Here is a 22,933-nt window from a genome sequence, read left to right on the forward strand (position 1 = left end):
AGTCAGTCTTCTCCATCTCTCAAGTTGTCATTCTCTTTCTGTCAGACCTGATGTCCTTTTTTTTTCCCTGGCAGCAATATTGCATTTGGTTTTGATTTGACATAAAAGAGTAAAAGACTTCAAATTCAGTGTGGTACAACAATCTGAAAATCAGCTTGATTAACTTTTAAGTGCAACAATTAGACATGTTTTTTGCAAGGCAGTTTTGCAATACAAAGTCCTACTTCTGCAGAGCGCAGGTAGAGCTGTTGAAATGTAAGATTCACACTTAAATCACTGGATTCACCTAAAATGTTTCTAGTTCTTTGATTTAGGTCACTTAAGACACTGGAACAATGTGTTTTGCCCTATAGGATATGTCAAATTCAGGATTCAAACAGCAGTTTCACTGAGCTGTCAGTGGCAGGAAAATCTATGCAGTGTTTAAAACAATGAACAATAAAGCATTAATAAAAAGCAGAGAGAATTATAAAACTCAGAAATACTATAAGGAAAAAGGAAAGAATGAAATAATACTGGACAGTATTTGCTGCTGCTTAAATCTTTTGTGAAGTGAAATCAGTATTTATATGTGTTTAGTGACTATTTCTTAACTAGAAGTTTCAGATGTAAAGCACATATAAGTGGTTTTCAGAATACAGTTTACTATGTCTTGAGGCGTTTTTCTAGTTATTACTGGCAAGTGGTTAGATACTGATACTGTTTAGCTAACAATAGGTAAAATATAGGCATTACATAACTGAGTATTTTAAAATGCTTATTTTTACTAACTTATGCATGGGGGGAGTTGAGCATTAGTTTAGCACAAAGAAATCAGGCAAGTTATGAAAACTGAAAGGAATGCTCCATCTTTTATAGAAGTGAGTTTACACAGACATCAGAGCAATTTTTGTACTAACCACATGAGATGCAATGCATAAAATACAGAGCAAGAGTAGAGCTAATAAGTCTTAAGAATGAATTGTGTGATCTGAACATATGTTGCATCAACTAAAAACAGCATAGTTTTTTAAACCACAAAACCCCCTCTGTAGATTATTTTCAGTCTATTGTCACAAACTGCAACCAAAACCATTACCAAAGTCTTTCTCATAAGGTATCAATACAGATAAGTATTTGTAAATTAGACATTAAATATAAACTGGAAACAGTGTCTCATACCTTCTGCAAGTTATTAAAAACATAAGATAGAGTCCTGGGAATGATGCCTCGATCACTGTAACGTTCTGCTCCTCCCGTGATGGTAAAAGTTTTGCCACTGCCTGTCTGGCCATATGCAAAGATAGTGCCATTATATCCTGCCAAAACACTATGGAATGAAAAAAAAAGTGAGATAAGTAATACAGAAGGCCTAACATGCATTCCATATTCAGTTTTCTATAGAACCAAAATATAAATAGAATCATAGAATCAATAAGGTTGGAAAAGACTTCAAAGATCATCAAGTCCAACCTGTCACCCAACACCTCATGACTAGTAGACCATGGCACCAAGAGGCACGTCCAATCCCCTCTTGAACACTTCCAGGGATGGTGAATCAAGCACCTCCATGGGCAGGTAGTTGTAGACAGCAATAAAGTCTCCCATGAGCCTCCTCTTCTCCAGGCTAAACAACCCCAGCTCCCTCAGCCTCTCCTCGTAGGGCTTGTGCTCGAGGCCTCTCCCCAGCCTTGTTGCCCTTCTCTGGACACATTCAAGAGTTTCAATGTTCTTCTTAAATTGAGGGGCCCAGATAATGGTAATTCTTAATTACATAGCAGTTGTCTGCAGTAATACAAGAATACACTTCAAGCCATGTATTCTAGATGCAATGGAATTTAAACTCTCTAGAACCAAAAGACTTGATGCCTCGGCTTACCCCATTATTCACTAGCCTCACTAGTCAATCATTTAGCACTATTTATGTTACCTTTGTACACTTTTTTCTTTTGCTAACAATGTTTGCAAAGATAATATTTAGCATCTTCAAAGACTGTGGATGTCAGGAATTGTGACCATACATTACAGTTATACAAGTTAGAAGTTGTTCACATGTGACTTCAGTAAGAGCGAACAGAGAAGACTAGCTTGTGGTTAGAAACTTGTGTAAAAATACAGTTATACCAGAGGCCTTTTTTTATTCTGGGAATATTACTATACTAAACTATCAGACAAGACCTAGTTTGGATAAGGGCATGCAGAACCTGTGCTTTTATCAGTGCAGTAAAATGTTCCTTTACTATGAAAACACACAAATTCACATTGGTACGAGTACACTTTTCTGTTAGAACTGCATCTGTACAAGAAGCTTCTGTGCAACACTATTAGAAGATATGCAATGGCATAGCTTGAAGTGACATTCAGACTCAATCTTTTCTTCCACACCTCTTATTTCTACATGCAGCAGTACCTAGTAAAAGTTTAGTAAAAGATACTTAAATTCATTACGCTCTCATGATTAACTTCCACCAAACAATAGTCAATTTTAAGGACAGTGGTATAGCTGCACATTGTGGAGGAGACATGGGACTCTGTGACAGCTGACATACAGTTCAGGAGCCTAAACAGTTTTCCAAAACTGTCTAAACAGTTTTCCAACAGTGACTCAATATGTTTTGAGATTTTTCTAAAGGAGAGGACATTTAATACAGCAAACAGAAAGGAGTTCCCTAAATTATGGTGACCTAGATTCCATAATAAGTCAGTACAATTTGGAGAAACTCTTTTCATATACAAATATAGCATTTTTACAGTATCACAGGATCGCTAAGGTTGGAAGAGACCTCAAAGATCATCAAGTCCAACCTGTCTCCACAGACCTCATGATTAGACCATGGCACCAAGTGCCACGTCCAATCCCCTCTTGAACACCTCCAGGGACAGTGACTCCACCACCTCCCTGGGCAGCACATTCCAATGGCTAACGACTCTCTCAGTGAAGAACCTTCTCCTCACCTTGAGCCTAAACCTCCCCTGGTGCAGCTTGAGACTGTGTCCTCTTGTTCTGGTGCTGGTTGCCTGGGAGAAGAGACCAACCCATTCCCGGCTACAACCACCCTTCAGGCAGTTGTAGAGAGCAATGAGGTCTCCCCTGAGCCTCCTCTTCCCCAGGCTAAACAATCCCAGCTCCCTCAGCCTCTCCTCATAGGGCTTGTGCTTGAGGCCTCTCACTAGCCTTGTTGCCCTTCCTTATTAATATATTGAACAATTTCTTGCACTACTTATGAAGACAGTTGTATTTTGCTCAAGTGAAGCCCTTCTGGTGGGCTCAGGTCTGAAACATAAATACAACATTTAATTTTTCTCCTGATATTAAAAGTAAAATTTCAGGTATCCAACTCCTAAAATTTCTACTGATACAGCTGTGTCAAAAGACAAAAATACTAAAAATCTATTTTCACATTCTTAATTTTCTTGTTAGTTACTGTCAAATGCCCGGAACTTGAAAAATATTTAAAGTGATACAGAAATCAGATCAGATTCTCAAGCCTTTTTTTCTTTCCTTTTAGCAGCTGACAGTTACAAAATGTTTCCTGCATTCCTCCATCTCAAAATTTTCTACCACAATGCCAGCATCCCCTAACAAAATATATGGAGTATTTGAAAACAAAAAAAGTAATCAATAAAAAATATTTTGTGATATAACTTATCAGAAGCAAAATCTACTTCAGATTTGATGTATAATGCTTAACGACTTACTGATTTTGCTAAAGAAAACCTAAAGTTGCTATTATGCTTTTTGTTTATTGAAAAAAAGTGATAAATAAGCTAAGATTATGAAGAATAGAGGGCAAACAATCCTTGCATAAGAGGAAAAGAACCATGTAAAGATAGCTGGTCTGGCGCCACTAGAGATACAATGGTTCTTCAGCTTATTAAAAGCCTGAGCAGTTGCCAAATTGCTTATTTTAGTCCATTACAGTAGGATGTAACAGACAAAAACAGAAACACGTTGAAAGCAACTATGGTGAACATCTGCTTCCAAAGACCAAGCTGTCCAGACAGAGTATATATAAATTTTAGATTCCAGATGTTAAAAATCAAAACAATTATTATTATAAAACACTTCATTTATCTTAGGAATTTCTTGTGCCCACTATCATTCTATCTGAATGCTGAAGACAGTAATGAGTTGTCAGAAGGTAAGACGTATCAAAAGCAGCTCAGAAATGACAGACTCAAAGCAAGCATGGGGAAATGACTCTTCATGCAAAATGTAGTTAAGCTGCAGAACTCCTTTCAATAGGATGTTTTGAATGTCAAGTTCACACAGACTGTAGCAGACTGGACTAATTCATGAGGAAACTTAAGAGTTACTAAACAGAAATCATGAAGTCCCTAAACTACAAATCATTAGTGGCTAACAGAATACTTGGGGGGAAAGTAGCTCTGCAAGCTCACACTGGTTTTTTGTTTGTTTGGGCCTTTTGGTGGTGGTGGTTTGGGTTTTGGTGATGATTTTGGGGTGGTTTTTTTTGTTGCTGTTGTTGTTTTGGGGTTTTTTACCATTCAGGATTGACTGTAAATGCCTGCAAGATATAACATACCAGGCTAGGTGGGAATTTAATCTGTGGCAATACAGTTGCTCTTCTATACTTAACGCTCTGATTTTCAGCTTTTCTAGATCTAGTATTTTGAGTTCTTAAGTTGTCTTACTCCTTCTTGTTAAAAGTATATACTTTCAACTACGATGACATGAGTACTCCATAAAGGTGTGTTTTGCAATGTGTCTAAAAAAGGCTAGTAAAAGTACGGCTGCAAACTATTTACCTGAAGTCCCTGTACTTCACAAAAGCCATTTAATTAGACTCACCTCACATAAATGTAGGGTAAAATGTCATATACCATATAGTGTCAAGACAGCTACAGAAGTAATTGAGTTTTCTTCTTGATTCACATGTTTCTTGTATTTATTGCAGTGTATCAGCACAGCTCTGAGTGGTTTTCCAGAAAACATTGAAAGCTCAGAAAATGTGAACAATGTATTTTCACAGTCTAATATAATTAAAGGTAATGTTAATGCTCTGTTGCATAAATGCCTTGTGAAAGTGCTGGTTATGATTCTACAGTTAAGTCCTACTTTAAAATCCAACATGAAAGTCAATCTTTTTTTATACATGTGTGTATAATGATGTGTATAATTACATTCTGTCCATGTTTGCAGTATTCATTGCCTTCATTCAGAGTGTATTAAAGCTAACAAGCAAGCCAATTAAAGAAAAGCCTGCTTGAGGTGCCACAGAAGTCTGTAAGGAAAGAGGACTACCAATAGTATCAGTGAAACTCCTGGCAAAGCCTTCTAATAGTGAGGCACAACTCCACGAAGACAGGATGGAGAATAAATCCCCTAAGTTTACAAAGAAAACCATCTTTGCCAAAGGCAAGGGACTGAGTACAAGTTGGATTTAAAAGCTATCTAAAGACTATTATCTTGTCTCCTGAAAGCAGTAAATGGGAAGACACTGAAAAGTCTCTACAACAGCAGCTTGTTCATGAAGAATTAAATTTATGAACAAAACCAGAAGTTTACATGCTTATGAAAGAATAAATGTCAAAATTGAAGAGGTATAACCACCAATCGTGGTATAATATTCTGAATATTAGTCAATATCAGTTCTGAAGGTCTGTATGAGATAAAGTCTACATGGATTAAGTTTTAACTTAAGGAACTTATCTTGGAATCAATGGGTATACAGGATGTTTCAGCAATGAGGCTTGTGAAGGAACAACTACCACAGCAAACACTCAATAAAGGCGTTCTTTGGTCCTTTTCCACTTCTAAGATCTTTGTGTCACAAATAAATATCAAGCTTTATCAATCTAATGTTAGTTCATTGTCACAAGGAGTTTTACACTGAAATGATTTATTGATCCACCTCCATGTATTGTTACCAATTAAGCCAGTATCGATTTACTAAACAGTCATTAAGTTCAGACATGTAATTACTGTTTTCAACTTAAGAAGCACAATGCCTTTAAGAAATACACCCAGAAAGTTTCATAAACCTTTAGTGACTCAATAAATTCTATTCAAAAAAGCAACAAATTACGCAGCAGAATTACCCTTGACAAAGTCAAAATTCTCTCAGAAGCTCAAGTTAGTATAGTGAGCAGAAAACACACACATACTCCTTTTCATCACAAAATGTAATTGCATCAGGTACCTAAAAAAAGTTGACAATTATGAATGCCAAGAAAAGAGGGTATTTTCTAAGCACTGACCACCAAAATGATTTTTTAATATAGTCATCTGCAAATTAAAGCTGTTCCCAATGGTAGTGGAACTGATTCTCTTCTGGGAAAGACAATCGAGAATTGGCAGCTTTTTCCTGCAATACCTACTTCACAAGGTATTAGCTAACCTGCTCTCTGCATCTTTACTCTTCAGATTCTCTGAACAAAAATCCTAAACCTTTGATAAACCTAGTATTTGGAAGTACACAGATTGACATGTTTATTGATGGTCATCTTGTGAAGACTTTAGCATAAGCAGAGTCCAACAGGATGGCATTCAACAAATCCAAGTGCCGGGTGCTGCACTTTGGCCACAACAACCCCATGCAGTGCTACAGGCAGGGGTCGGAGTGGCTGGAGAGCTGCCAAACAGAAAGGGACCTGGGGGTACTGATTGACAGCTGGATGAACATGAGCCAGCAGTGTGCCCAGGTGGCCAAAAAGGCCAATGGCCTCCTGGCCTGCATCAAGATTAGTGTGGCCAGCAGGAGCAGGGAAGTCATTGTGCCCCTGTACTCAGCACTGGTTAGGCCACACCTTGAGTCCTGTGTCCAGTTCTTGGCCCCTCAGTTTAAGAAGGACATTGAGACACTTGAACGTGTCCAGAGAAGGGCAACGAGGCTGGGGAGAGGCCTTGAGCACAATCCCTATGAGGAGAGGCTAAGGGAGCTGGGATTGTTTAGCCTGGAGAAGAGGAGGCTCAGGAGAGTCCTTATTGCTCTCTCCAACTACCTGAAGGGTGGTTGTAGCCAGGAGGGAGTTGGTCTCTTGTCTCAAGCAACCAGCACCAGAACAAGAGGACACAGTCTCAAGCTGCACCAGGGGAAGATCAGGCTCGAGGTGAGGAGAAAGTTCTTCACTGAGAGAGTCATTCATCGTTGGAATGTGCTACCCATGGAGGTGGTGGAGTCACCATCCCTGGAGGTGTTCAAGAGGGGACTGGACATGGCACTTGGTGCCACAATTTAGTCATGGGGTCTGTGGTGAGGGGTTGGACTTGATGATCTTTGAGGTCTCTTCCAACTTTGGTGATTCTGTGATTTATAAAAATCATACACTAAAAGGATACTTTCAGTTGTGCTGCCTGGATGCTACCAGGGCATCGAGAAGTTTGCTTTTTTTTCTTATTTCACTCCCCCTTCCAAGCAGCTGAGTTTTGGCATGGTTAAGTACACACTTTGTTGAATAAATTGTCTCTTTACTACTTCAAACAAAACACATCAAAGACACATAATCCAAGTAGAGAATTTGCTGAAAAGATCTTTCATGAACTTAGGCAGTGTTGTATAGCTCCCTGCTCAGAAGTTCATGGACTACTTCCAGACAGATTAGCTGAAATGCTGGTGGAGAAATCTGTCGCCAGTATATTTTAGCAGTTACTTCTGTTATGATTGTCAGAGTTTCTGGAGTGTCTTCTCTTAATAATAATAGACTCAGAACTATAAAGCCTAGTACAGAGAAACATAAAAGTTTCTAAAAGATAACTAAAATTTGTCCAAATTCGTACATTTGTTTCACTGCATCAAGAAACCCAAGGTTCATTTTCCTTACATGCTGAAACACATAGGCATGTGCTTTAAATAATTTGTGACAGACTTAGATATTATCAAAAGAAGAGAAGAGCTATACATCACAAGCCACATGAAACAATATTTACACAATAAAATGCTATCAGTTTTACCTACAATAATATTTAGGGTTAGCTCTAAACCAAGTATTTACAGAGAAACAGACACACACACACACACAAAAAAAAGTCAGTTCTTAAAAAGTAAATTGTTTCAGCTTTGCTTCTACTGCTTTGCAACCAGACAGGCCACGTTTCTATCTGGGAAATACAGACCAACTTAAATGTGCAAATTAAAACCTGAAGTTGTCATGTGCATAAGCAGCAGGCAAACATTTTGGACTTCACAGCTGTGAACAAGATCCACTACAGACAAGTGTCACTGGTCTGAATTTCAGCTGGTAAATGAAGTTTTTAAAACTGCCCACGATCTCAAATTTTGGGAAGAAGAAGTCTCCAGAAAAATATGGCATTCCTGGGAAAACACTGACAAAATAGTTCTGCAAAGAATCACATTTCCTTTTCATATTCATATTCAGAGCAGGGAGCCTCTGCCAGGAGAACCAGCAACTCTGGGCAATCACAGGCCCTTCACAGCCCACTGCTTGCCCCGGTCCACCCTCCCTGCATTGTACCACAGTGGCTCCCCACCTGGGAAGATATTCCTCTACAGCCTGGATGGATAACAAGAGAAACCATGATTTTTTTAAGGAATAATCAAACAGTGAATATATTCTGAGTGGAGCCTTTGGTAGGTCTGTCATAGGTAAAAATGCTTATAAAGAAAGAAGCAGGAAGTATAAAACTGGATAGTCGGAAGCTGGAAAAGACTCATTTGTCAAATTAGGATGAGAGAAAATGGCCTCAAGTTGCATGAGGGGATGTTTAGGTTGGATATTAGAGGAAACTTCATCACTGAAGGGTTCTCAAACACTGGAAGAGTCCTCAGGAAGGTAGTTGAATCGCCATCCCTAGGGGGCTTTAATAGGGGCAAAGATGTGGTGCTGAGGGACATGGTTCATCACCAGACATGGGACAGTAAGAGAATGGTTGACTCAATGATCTTAAAGGTCTTTTCCAACTGAAACAATTCTATATGTTAATGTACTGTTTAATACATTGTTATTAATATATAGGTGATCTCTGTCTCACAACTGTCAAGAAAGGCTCAAAAAGGTGAAACTCTGCAAATTCAAATGTATCAGAACAACTAACAAATTGAATCATACTATTTTGGATTTAACTCACGATGCTGGAATTCCCAGGATTTCCCAGAATCCCAGAATTTATTCCCAGAATAAATTAATAACTGGGTCAGTACTTGGTAATTTTTGGAATGTATATCTGGTTTTGCATTTCAGGCAGAATACATCTGGTTAAACCAGATAAAGATGATCTATCACAAAGCCATATATATAAAAATGTCTGTTGGACACATTAATTTGAAATTTAAGCATGTACATTTATGTGCCTATGTTTACATAGGTTTACTGTAAGCAAGGGTGTGTACCATGACAAATTGTAGTCTTGTTCTTTTTTATCATTGCAAGGAAAGTCAGTTTAAAGCAGAACACTGGTGAGGGATAAGTATTCTGAATTCAATGCATCAGTAAATTTGCAGATGACACCAAGCTGGGGGCAGGTGTGGCTCTTAGAGGGTAGAAGAGCTCTGCAGAGGGACCTTGACAAGCTGGACAGATGGGCAGAGTCCAAAGGCACGAGCTTTAACACATCCAAGTGCCAGGTTCTACACATTGGCCATGACAACCCCATGCAGTGCTACAGGCTGGAGCTGGAGTGGCTGGAGAGCTGTGAGGCAGAAAGAGACCTGGGGGTACTGGTTGATAGTAGGCTGAACATGAGCCAGCAGTGTGCCCAGGTGGCCAAGAAGGCCAATGGCATCCTGGCCTGCATCAGGAATAGTGTGGCTGGCAGGACCAGGGAAGCCATTGTGCCCCTGTACTCAGCACTGATTAGGCCACCGCTTGAGTCCTGTGTCCAGTTCTGGGCCCCTCAGTTTAGGAAAGATGTTGAGTTGCTGGAATGTGTCCAGAAAAAGGCAAAAAAGCAGGGGCGGGGTTAGGAGCACAGCCCTGTGAGGAGAAGCTGAGGGAGCTGGGGTTGCTTTGCCTGGAGAAGAGGAGGTTCAGAGGAGACCTTATTGCTGTCTACAACTACCACAAGGGAGGTTGTAGCCAGGTGAGAGTTGGTCTCTTCTCCCAGGCAACCAGCACCAGAACAAGAGGACACAGTCTCAAGCTGCACCAGGGGAGGTTTAGGCTGGACATTAGGAAGAAGTTCCTCATAGAAAGAGAGATTGGCCATTGGAATGTGCTGCCCAGGGAGGTGGTGCAGTCACCATCACTGGAGGTGTTTAGGAAGAGACTGGATGGGGTACTTGGTGCCATCATTTAGTTGATTAGATAGTGTTGGATGATAGTTTGGACTTGATGATCTGAAAGATCTCTTGCAACCTGGTTAATTCTATTCTATTCTATAGGATAATTTGATGCAAATTTTTTTGTCTCTAGTGTAAATGCTTAAACACACCTTATGATACATACCTGCATGTATCAAAATACTTGTAATACTTCATGAGCCCCCAATAAACATTCAAATTAACTTGGAATATTCAATTTTAACAATTCTCTTATTGTGAAGAAGAGATATAATTTTAAATGCAGCAAGTTTAAGTAAATGTTTCTCAATTACTCCACTTTCAGTACAACCTTACAACTTCTTAATAACTCAAGTACTGTTATATAAAAGCTTATGTAATGGTTGTTGCTCAAGAAAATAAGGTTTTGGATTTATGGAGACACAATTATAGCATGCTTTCTGTTCTGCCCTTTGGACTTTGAGAAACTGATGAAAAAAAAAAATCAATCACTGATTAAAATAGAAAGTGTTCAGTATTTTAAAAGTTCCTTTATCAACAGTAAGACATTGAAAGAAAATTAAATAAAAAGTCCACAGAATCCATATGGAAAAAAGTTTAAAAGCCATTGCATGTAAGGATTGTGAAAGGCTAAATCTTGTCTCTCTTGATGTGACTTAACAAAGATAAAATCACCTTTGTTGCTTGCCCAGACAATAGCTGATGTGTATTGGGCAGATGGCACTGGAACGAGTCTCTGGAAGATGCATAGATAAAGATTGCTCACCAGACTGCAGCTTCCCTAGAAATAATGGTCAGGGGCCACTGCTATTGATACTCTATGGAATATGCATTTTCACCACCGGGACTCATACCTAAAAACTGTGTAAAAGATCTGAGCAACTACTGGCTCAAAGAAGGAAAACACAGGAGAAGGAAAACACAGGAGAAGGAAAAGCCTGGGGCAATGCTGCTCTGAAGAAAAATGGAGAGAATACCAGGACAGAGACATCACCAGGTAGCCTGGTAGAAGCAGACCAAGAAGAACCCTCTCTCCATGTCCTAGGTTCTGCCTGCTACAACTCATGGAGTTGAAGAGGCTGCTAAGAGGACAGCACAGCCAACAAGGACATCTCCTCCACACCAAAGCTGCAGCGTCCTTCCTCCACAGACCCAAACTGTCTTGGGGGGGGGAGGGGTGTGGTAATATAATTCCTTTCCTCTTCTCTCTCCCTCTTCTCTCTCTCCCCTTGTGATCCATCCACTTTGTTCTATTAATAAATAGCTTTGCTGTTTATATTTTGGCCTCATTTGTGCCTCTAATTTCATAACACGGGAATATTCAAAAGAATTGAGTCTCTTTCCCATGTCTGGACCGAGACATGGATGTAGACAGCAACACTGAGGAAAAATAAAAAAATGCTGTTAATATTGTGGCTGCAACTATGATGGTCTAAAAGTATAAAATACAGGTATTTAGAGAGAGGTAGCATCTTTTATTAGACTTGCTAATATAACTGAGAGAAAATAAGATTGGGCTCAGGGATTCAGTGGAGTATTAGGTTATTTTGTTTGTATTATGAAAATCCTGCCTATTCCCTTACAATCTTACAAAGCAAAAGCAAGAGGACACAGTCTCAAGCTGTACCAGGGGAGGTTTAGATTGGATGTTAGGAAGTTCTTCATAGAGAGAGTGATTGCCCATTGGAATGGGCTGCCCAGGGAGGTGCTGGAGTCGCCATCACTGGAGGTGTTTAGGTTTGGTGCCATGGTTTAGTTGATTAGATGGTGTTGGATGATGGGTTGGACACAATGACCTCGAAGGTCTCTTCCAACCTGGTTTATTCTATTCTATTCTCTGTACCACTGTACTACTCCTCCAGCATGGGACAATTCTTTCTAGCATGGACTTGCATATAAATGTAGTTAAAGGAGAGCAACACTTTTTGTCCCACTTCAAATTTTCCCACCCAATTATCATTTAATCTGCACTTTCTAATTTATAAATAGCAGTGATTTAAAAACATGCACAGTGAGAAATTAACTTTTTATTTAACAGTCAGTTTTGGTCCCTATTTAAATAAATGCCTGCTACCAAATTAACTGGTATTTTCAGTTGCTCAACTGATCTGCCTTATGCCTTAAAGATGCCTAGTTCCTAAGCCTAGGGTGTGATACAGAAGTATAACGCATGCAAGCAGCTCCACATAAATCGATAGATATGTTTACAACCGCTTAACTTTCCTCAAGTGAGAAATTCCTCAAGTGAGAGCTAGACAATTTATGGGTAGCTAGTACAGTTTAAAATGTCATTCAGTACTTTGTCCTTGAATATCTGAGACAATATAAATAGTAGTTTAAAGCCCAGTGACAGGAGATGGAGGTTGAAAGCAGACTGAGGTTGCTTTATTGTGGTTGATTTTTCTGACTACATTTTGTTTTAATTTCCAGTGAAGATCATTTGTTCTATTTAAAGTTTATGGACACAAAATTTTTCACTCGTTTCTGTGCTCACTGTTAACAAGACTTCAGGGAGGCTTGTGTTTTAATATAATGAAGAACTCTGCTTTCTCTGCTGCTATGTTGGTTTTGCAGAATCTAACAGAACAGTTGCTCTCAAAATTAGCAGAGTTCTGTGTTGATTTCTGGACTCCCCAGTAGAAGAACCATGTTACAAAGAAACCAGTGTGAGCCTGAAAGAACCAAGTTATTTTAGGCTGGAGCACATTAAACAGGTGGAAGCCAAGGGAGCTGTTTTCTATCAACCAAGAGAAGTGAAAGCTATACATGTAGCTAATTACACCTCCCATTGCACAATGGATTGTTACAGAGAAATATTCAAAGTCTTCTGAGAAGCTCGCAGTGGTAGGACAAGAGGCAGCAGTCACCAGGTGCAAGAGAGGCAATTCCAAGTAGGTATAAGGGAAATGTTCTTCACAGAGTAGCTAAGCCCTGGGACGAGTGCTTAGAGAGGTTGTGGGATCACCATTTCAGAATATTTTCAAAGCTCTACTGAACTAGGGCCTGAGTATCCTGATCTAGCCTTGAAGGTAGACCTGCTTTGCTCAGGTGGTTATTTCAACTTGAGTTCTGACATCTTCATTTTAAATGACTGTTAACAAACACATGCTTGGAACAAATATTCAATAATTATTAAAAAAAATAGACCAAGGGGAAAAAAATATCAGAAAATATCAGTAACCTTGATTTTGAGATATTGTCATCACTCTCCCCAACTCAGTTCTTCCTGACCTGAAATATTTTACCACTTTCCTTCTTTATCTCTGAAAAACAATTTATAAATTTTATATATAAAATTATTAGCTTTTTTTTTTAATTACTGCTCCAATTTCTCACTTTAGAGGAAATTTGAAGCTACATTTGATTCAAGCTGACATCCAAAAAATTTAAGCATGATCAACTGTAAGTATAGATTCTAGATGTCTTTTGTACCTAAATGTTGTACCACGTTAGCAGCAGTACAGCTGTGATGCAAAGATGTCTGCAGGTGAGCCACGACTTCCCACACTGTCACAAATATAATCAGGTCAGAATGGACAATTGTTTATACAAACATTTTGACTACATTTTCTGAAAGAAAAGGCAGCAGAAAATAAACAAACAATCAAACAACAACAGCAAAAACCACACACACAAAAATCTCACAACAAACAACGAACAACCAGAAAAGTGAAGTAGTTTGTCTTACAGATGATAATTCTCAGGGTAAACACAGCAACAAGAAGAAACGAAACTCTGTGGCAATGGGAATATAATCCTGAAGGCTATCAGATCTTTTTAAAAAATAGAATTGTCATTAGGTTTACATACAGCTGAGCTGTTTCTTATTTGCACAATAAGAAAAATATTTTCAATGTTAGTCTCTAATAAATCAACACAAAACCTTGGCCATATTAAATCTGAAAACAGAATTAATCTAAAGCACTAAGGTAAACTACTTAATTTCCAATTGCATTCACGATCATAACACTAATATTTCAAGCATATAAGAGTAACTTTGTACTGTTTATAGACTAAAGCAGTGCTTAATTGTTAGCAAACTGTGAAAGAAGGGTGTTATTTATTTTCTTTGGTCTTGAGAGAGCAATAGAGTTAGTGCTGCTTCTTAAACAGTTCTGCACTGTTGAAGAATAATCAAGAGAAGTATTTAAAAGGCAAGAAGGTGGCACAGCACAAATAATAAAAAGAAACCAAGTTAGAGATGGCTCAAACATTAACAAAAAGTAATAAAAAAACCCCAACAAACAAACAAAACACACAAGCAAATCACATGTTTATAATGGTTTGCAGAGGCTGGCACTTTGACTGAAGAAGCAAATTAAATGAACTAATGTCTGGTGCCTCTAAAACCACAGGCAAGATGACAATATAACTGGACTTAGAGAAAACCAGTGGCCCAACATCAAAGAAAGCAGTTTTTAAAAGACAAAAGAAAAAAACCCACACACATAAAAACAAAACCCAACCAAACAACAACAACAAAAACCAGTAAGAAAAGAAGGTTGCATCCAATTTCCATCCATTCAAGAACACACTAGAAAGATTTTAGAATTCTGAACGCTGCATTGCTGGTTTTAGTTTAAATAATGCCCAGGATTTTTTTTTTCTTTGAGCATTCAAGTCTGTAACTGAATTTTCTCATGACTGTAATTATGCATGGCAAAGAGCCTCAAAATGGTACTGAACTATTTCATTGATACTTTCCTGCTACTTTTTCTTCCCTGGCAAGACACAGACAAAACCTTTTCCCTTAAAGTGACTCCAACAACAGAAATTAGTGCATTTTCAACAATTTTTCCCTGCAAGAGAATGTTGGCTTCAAAAAAAACAACACCCAGAAAGACCAAAACAGATAATGAAGAACATTTCACTATGAAAAATCGTGGTCTTTGAAGTAACAGGGCACCTCTTACTCTCCCACAAGGGAAAGGAAAATTGAGTCATTAACTGAGGAGTATAATAAATTTCAGGCACAGTTCAGGTTTCCATTATTCAAGGGAAGACATTTTGAAATGCATACTTTTGCCTAGGGAAAGGTAAAAATTAAGGAAGAGGATGACAAAGAAGAACATACATCAGATATTGTCTACTCCACTATAAAAACATAAAAGCAACATTATACTTCCGTATTATCAGCAACAATACAAACATCAATTAGAATTCAAGCTTTAACAAGTTGTAACACTGTCAAAACAGCCTTGTCACTAAGAATGAATTTATAAGCTAATTATGACATTAAAGATAAAAGCTCAGCTATTTGGAAATAATTGTATGCCTACACACCATTGATTTTTAAAACATTTAATTATTTTCAAGTACTTAAGATTATGTAAAAATCAAACATGAAGCCTACCTAAAGGAGCAAGTCAATGTACAAAATTTCTTCTATCAGCCAACAGAGAAATAAAGGACAACAATCCCACTTTCTCTTTACTAGAGTACTGTATAGGTGAATTCAACTGGAAAAACTCTCCATATTCTGGCAAAGCACTCCATAGGGTTAAATTAAAAAAAAAGTAGTAAAAAAACCCAACAACAAACCAACAGAAAAAAATCAGTCTGTTCCTAGTTATCTTTGATATTCTGAGATTTTGTTGAGGATATTTCAATGCATAGCCCGACACAATGCTTTTAACCCTTCTCCTTCCAAAAAGAGCCAGATATGGGAAAAGATATTTTTTCTCTGTAATCCCCATTAAGATCACAGATATCTAAAGTTAAGTAAATGAGATAACCTGAAGCCATGTGCTTGTCTACGTTTAGCCTATATCTAAAGCCAAATTATAGCAGTTAATCTATCACCGAGTGATCAAACACCTCCCCCCACCCCTAACAGAGAAGGAGGGCTGAGAAAAGCAGAGGAGGCCCAGATCGAAATGAAAATGGGTTTGATGAAACAGCCAAACTAGTGCCCATGCAAATACAAAATTTCCTAAGATATGCTCAGCTAACGTCAAGCTGATGTCAGCTAATGTCAATAAAGAGAAAAGCAGGAGGCCTTCATCCTCAGCAAACTTTCCTCTTTATACTGAGTGTGACATTTGTGGCATGGGATACGTCTGTGGGCTAACTCAGGTCAGCTGTGCTGGCTAACTCACAACTGCTAATGGCCTGCATTCCACAGCCAGCCTAGGATTCTGAACCAGCAAAACCAGGACATTGTCATGAAGTCAGATAAGTAAAAAAATCCCTTTTGGATGAAAGACTATAATAAAAATTGTTAAAGCATAATTTACTTATTCTAGTAAAGTTTCAAATTCCCTGGCTCTTCATTTCCACTGTAAGTTATCCTTCTGTTTCATATGGGACATTTAAGAAGAAAATACAGAGAAAAAAATAATTATAAAACAACTAGGTATATTTTTACTTCCAACTAACAATTTTAGAAAAGATTAAGTGTCCAACTGAGGATGTCTATTTTCTTGCAGTGCAAAACGTGTGATCATAGAATCAATAAGGTTGGAAAAGACCTCAAAGATCATAAAGTCCAACCTGTCACCCAACACCTCATGGCTTCAAGTGCCATGTTTAATCCCCTCTTGAACACCTCCGGGGATGGTGACTCTACCACCTCCCTGGGCAGCACATTCCAATGGCTAATTCTGTGAAGAACTTTCTCCTCACCTCGAGCCTAAACTTTCCCTGGCACAGCTTGAGACTGTGTCTTCTTGTTCTGGTGCTGGTTGCCTGGGAGAAGAGACCCACCCCCTCCTGGCTACAATAGGCTGAATAATAATGTGCAGAATTATAGCTTAAACCAGCGGATGAGTCAGACAATGAATGAATAAGTCATCGGTACCTAAAGTAATACTTCTCAACTCACTACAAGTTTGGATTCTGAGCAGTAAATTTGATAAAAAAACATTATGCAGAAATTCTGCTCTTTCCATTGTGGGATTTTGTCCCCCACTAAAACCAGTACTAACTTGAGCAATTTTTGCACACACCGAGCATATTGGAAAATCAACCAGTTCAGAGTGGCATTCAATCCACACAGTGAATGTAGAATGTCTTCTATATTGGTCTTAAATGGTTGCCTTTGGAAATTTTAAAATATGAGCATGAGCATTGCTTGATTATTATATGGAGGAGAAATACAAAACCGATGCCAAAATCACTGTGTTACAAAAATAATGAGGACAAATTTTGAGAGTGTCGCCATACATATTGATCCATTAGTGTTTCTAACTTAATGAAAACTAAACAAGGGCATAAGATTTTTATTAGATTTACCACTTCATGGAACTATATAGGGAATTCTTTTCTAAGGCAATGAACTGAGCTTATGTTATAAACAAAAAACTAATTAGGCATGGATTTCTATACCTGTATCACAAAGAGGCAACAGTAGAAGTTGCCTCGTCAAATTCTCAGGGAGTTGTTGCATATCTCCTAGATTTGGACATGTCAGTATTTATAAAAAATAAGACTCCCACTTTTACAACAGTGAGAAACACACTTGCCATCTCTCCTCCAAATAGTACGAGAGCTATTTTTGACTCTGTGCAACCCTAATTACGTGCAAGATCAACAACGTACCTTTCTGCTACTGGTTTGGCAATGCTGTCAAAAACCACATCTTGTTTCTCCTCTTGATCAAAAATTTTCTGAAATCTGAAAATATTAAGCAAATAATAACTGCTTAGAATGTTAAAACACTACTTGAGTCATACATTTTCATTTGTGTTTGTAATGCTCAATGTTTACATGATTAGGCTTACATAACTCAGTACAATGTTTTCCCTGTAGTCTTAACCACAGCATGCTGTTGTGCTATTGTACATAAATAGGCTGTACACAGTGCTGCTTTGAGAAGCTCTGTACAATTAAATCCTCTGATAAAATGATGTGGCTTTGAAAAACATAAACTGTATTCTAAATCTATCAAGAGAATCAGTGTTTGTAATTGGCATCGCACTGAGACCTGGATAAATAGATTACACTACAACCAAATACAGCATCCCACCAGTAGATGCAGGCTCACATTTTTTCACAACTACTCCATTCTGCTGCACAGTTACTGTAAATCACAAGGACATATTTAATTACATCTAAGTTTTGCCACTTCCTATGTAAAATATCTGCACTTGTCTTCCAGACTCATAGAACAGTTGAGGTTGGAAGGACCAGGCAACCAACACCAGAACAAGAGGATAAAGTCTCAAGCTACACCAGGGGAGGTTTAGGCTGGATGTTAGGAAGAAGTTCATCCCAGAAAGAGTGATTTGCCATTGGAATGTGCTGCCCAGGGAGGTGGTGGAGTCACCATCACTGGAGGTGTTTAGGAAGAGACGGGATTGGGTGCTTGGTGCCATGGTTTAGCTGATTAGATAGTGCTGGGTAATCAGTTGGGCTTGATAATCTCAAAGGTCTTTTCCAACCCGGTTAATTCTAATAATCTACTCCAATCCCCATGCTCAAAGGACAGTCAGCTAGAGCAGGAGTCTGTCCAGTCTGGTTTCAGCATCTCCATGCATGGAGGCCGCATTACCTCTCTGGGTAACCTGTTCCAGTATTTGATCACCCCACAGCAAAAATGCTTCTTTGATATTTTCTGTGTTTCAATTTGTGCTCATTAACTCTTGTTCTGATACTGGACATCCCTGACCAGCATCTGTTTCCATCTTCTTAATTCCCTCTTGCTCCACATCAAGTGTTCAAGTGTTTCTATACATGGGTAAGATCCCTGTAAGCCTTCTCTTCTCCAGGATAAACAGTCCTAGGTCTCTCAGCCTCTCCTCAGATGTTAGATGCTCCAGTCCTTAATCACCTTTATGTGCTTTTGCTAGTGAACCTGAGACAGAACTCCAGAACTCAATGGTACTTACTAGAGGGGAAAGATTAACTTCCTTGATCTGTTGGCAGTGTAGCCCAGAGGCTGTTGACCACCTTTCTTGCAAATGGTGTTGCAAATTGTTGACTCACTTTCATCTGCTAGGACTCTGGGTCCTTTTCTGCAAACCTGCTTTCAGTTTGCCCTGAGCCTGACCTGACTATTCCTCACCAGGAGCAGGACTTGGCATTTCACTTTGTTGAACTTCCTGAGATTCCAATTGGCCCATTCCTCCAGCCCTTTTGAGGTTCCTCTGAACAGCAGCACAGATATCTGGTGCAGAAGTCAAGCATCGCTCCCAGTTTCATATTGTCTGTGAACTTGCTGAAGCTTCATTAAGTCTCATCACTCAGGTCATTAATGCTAAACAGCACTGCATCCCAGTATTGGCTACAGTAGCCACTGGCTTCCAGCTGGACTCTGTAGCTCTTACGATAGCTCTCTGAGCAAAGCCACTTCTTTTCAACAGACCCTGCTCCTCAAACAACCTTCTTAGATCACCTGCCATAGTCACATCTCTAACGCACTTTCTTTGTATGTGTTCAGTCAGGAGCTGCTTCCTCATCCATCCTTCCTCCTGCTGTCTTTGCATCATTTCTTGTTCGTATGGATGGGCTATGATCCTTGAAAATCAGGCAGCTCTCTGGGCCCTCTTTTCCAGGGCTGTGCCTCATAGAATTCTTTCAGGCAAGTCCCTGAACAGGCCAAAGTATTATCTGCTGAAGTCCAGGGTTATGACCCTACTTTTTGCCTTGCCCCCTTCTCTCAGTATCCTGAATTTCACTATCTCATAGCAACTACAGACAAGGCTACCTCCAAGTTTAATATGCCTGATCAGTTCTTCTATGTTTGCAAATACGGGGTGAGCAGAGCTTCTCCCCTAACTGGCTTTTTAATGATATGTTAGGAAGTTGTCATTCATACACTTTAGAAATCCTCTGCACCACTTGTCACCTGCTGTGTTGCCCCTCCTATCTGGAAGTGTACAGTCACATAGAACTTCACAGGGTATATGGAAAAGCATCAGGTGTAGAGCAAGGCACTATCAACTGCAACAGATTGCGCAGTGTGTACACTATCACAGACAAATGAGATACACAAAACATAGATGCACATATTCTATCCCACCAATGTATATCATCAGCCAACTCATCCAAACAATTGTGTTCAATGTAAGAGAGTAAGAACAAAAGAGAATAATGTTGGAAGTGACCATGACAGAGCACATGAAAAGATGGAAGAAAAATGCATATTCCTTATTTTCACATTGCCTTAAGGATAGCATGGCATCATTTTCCCTCAAAATCCATTTCTGTAGACTTTTTAATAAATGATAAAATCAGGAACAAATATCAGCATTCATGGTAGCCTGGGCATCTGCAACCTGATCTAGTTTTGCATATTAATCTGGTTGGAAAGAGCAGCTCCTTTCTTCCCAAACAGAACAGATTTCCTTAGCTGATGCAAAAATGACATCAGTCTGAGCTGCAGATGTTTATCTGGGGCTGTTTTTTTAATGGGATAGAGCAACAAATTTACTTGATTTGGTATTACAAAAAATAAAGAATATTCAACTTGGAAAAGAGAAAACCTAAGCCTTGTCTTTAGAGGTAGATACTCGTTTAGCTTTCATCATCAAAAATTTAAGTTTTCTGTTGAAAAGACAATATTTGACTTACATTGATGATGCTTATTTTTAGTTTCTAAAAAAATATTTACATTCTACAACCATGGTTTTATTTCCTCCAGCAATCTCTGGTTTTCTTTACCATGTTTTGCTTATGTCTGAAACAATTTCTAAACAGTGCTTTACATCAAGATGTCTTTAGCCAGCCTAAGTCATTAGATCACATGAGTACACACAGTCCTGAATTCAATTTTCATATGCAAATTCAAAACAAGCTGTAAAAACTGAAGAACTGATAAATGAAGTTTCAATCTTTGAGGTAAGACTTTGAAATGTATAATAACTTGCAATCAATAAACAAAATCCCCACTACTTTATCAAATGCTATCAAACTCTTTCAGATGAGGGGCAAAATATGTTGGGAGTCTTCCCCTTGCTAAGGGATTTGTATAAACTTCATTTTAAGAAGTGGATTTTGTGGTTCTATAAATTTGTATCACTACACATAGTGATACAGTAAAAACATAGTGTTACACAGAAAAACATAGTGATATCACTACACAGTGACCTACTAAAAGCAGAAGACACAAAATAAAGGCTTTTACTTACTTGAACTTGTAGCTCTCTCGTTTATTATTAACGAATCCATCTGCTAAATCATGTGGCATGATAACCTCCAAACTGGATAGAGATGTCTCATCATTGTCAACTGAATAAATCTAATAAGCATGAATATGAATTAACAAAACAGTTTTACCAACAGAATTGTATAACCCTTAGGTATATCACTTAGGCAAGCTTAGTATCTGTAGCATCCTGAAGAAAAATTTCATGAAAATTTCACTCAATGGGTGAGCAGAGGCTCCTTCAGCTACTATGTAGCAAAACAATCACATACTAACAGTATCCTGCTTGTTACCATGTAAACACTACAGTCAAGATTTAAAAGAGAAATGTAGCCTGACATGATTTGCTTATTAAACTGCTTTTGTATCCGCAATGTTATAAAACACAAACCCACAGCCCCCAGGGGAACGTCCTCCAAAAAACCTGGAAGAATACAGGAGGAAAGACTATAGAATGAGTGGAGCTGGTTAAAACAGGAAGACATTGAAGAGACCTAACTGCATAGTTTCTGAGGAATGCTTTCATTATCTTTATTATCCCTTGCCAGGACAGCTGAAGTCTGGGAGCTATACACTCAGAATACCACTGAACTATGAAACCCAGTGAACAGCGACAAAGTTTTGCTTGCGGAGCTTTTCTGCAGCAACTACGCAGGAAAGAAGTTCCTCGCCCCTTCCACCGAGAGCTACAGTAAGCTCCTCTCTTTAGTCACTGCATTAACTTCGGAGAACAGCACAGGGCTGTGGCTCTCCGATCCGCACCCGACCATGCACAAACCCCTCAGCTCTCGCTCTCCCGGGCCGGGCGGGCCCCTAGCAGGAACGGGAAGGGCACGATCGCCGCCCGCTCCCTCCCGCCTCCAGACGGCCTCGCCGCACGCTGTCGCACGGGACACCGCAACTACCACACGCCAGCCCCCAGCAGCACAGCGGCTGGCTCCCTGTCCTACCGCCGCTTGCTGCCGCCTGCCTAGCGGCTTCACCCGCGCGTACACCCGGATGGTTTCCTTCACCATCGCTGCCGCCGAACACGGAGGCGGCCGGAGCAGCCCCTCACCTAGCAACGGTCACCCCAGCACGCTACCCAGCATGCATCGCGGCCGGTGGGACGCGGGCGCTCCTGCGGCCTCCGTGCGGGCCGCCCGCTGAGTCACCTTGCGCCCGTGGGATCCCCTCACATCCTCGAGTGGCAGGGCTTGGAGGAGGGGCAGGGAGTAACTAGGCTCCATCTGCGAGGGCTGGCTGCCACCCCTACCGCAGGTGGGTGACGACTGCCTGCTTGGCGCTTAATGGTAGCTGCCTGCCAGCTGTTTTCCAAAGAAGTCCTGTGGCTGTGAGAAGAGGGAGCTTGTAAACAGTGCTAGCCAAAAGGTGTGGTGTTTATATTGTGTGCCGTTGGCACACCAGAAATTCCCTGCCAGATCTGGGATCGTGTGCCCATGCAGCTCTGCTCCAGCTGAGACCACCTGTTCAAGGCTACTTGGTTTGAGAGGAGTGTTGCTAATTGAGTGAAACATCAGGAAGGAAAACTGGGGGGAGATGTAATCTTGGAATGGTTTGGCTTGAAAGGGCCCTTAAAGATCATCTAGTTCCAACCACCCTGCCATAGGCAGGGACACCTTCCACGAGGGCAAGTTGATCAAAGCTCCATCAATCTGGCCTCACAGAC

The 22,933-nt window shown here is 39.6% G+C and overlaps 1 protein-coding gene across 1 annotated transcript in view; it reads right to left on the reverse strand.

The window, feature by feature from the left end:
• Positions 1-22,307, reverse strand: part of KIF6 (kinesin family member 6) — a 215,962-nt gene extending 193,655 nt beyond the window's left edge. Inside the window, exons 1-4 of the mRNA XM_054162516.1 lie at positions 22,215-22,307; positions 21,248-21,357; positions 17,718-17,792; positions 1,162-1,309 (exon numbers count right to left, since the gene is read on the reverse strand). Coding sequence (XP_054018491.1) covers positions 1,162-1,309; positions 17,718-17,792; positions 21,248-21,357; positions 22,215-22,280 — 399 coding nt within the window. The 5' untranslated portion in view covers positions 22,281-22,307. The remainder of the gene's footprint in view (positions 1-1,161; positions 1,310-17,717; positions 17,793-21,247; positions 21,358-22,214) is intronic.
• Positions 22,308-22,933: the final 626 nt, after the last annotated feature.

This window comes from Dryobates pubescens, chromosome 6 (assembly GCF_014839835.1).
Source record: "Dryobates pubescens isolate bDryPub1 chromosome 6, bDryPub1.pri, whole genome shotgun sequence".
NCBI lineage: Eukaryota > Metazoa > Chordata > Aves > Piciformes > Picidae > Dryobates > Dryobates pubescens.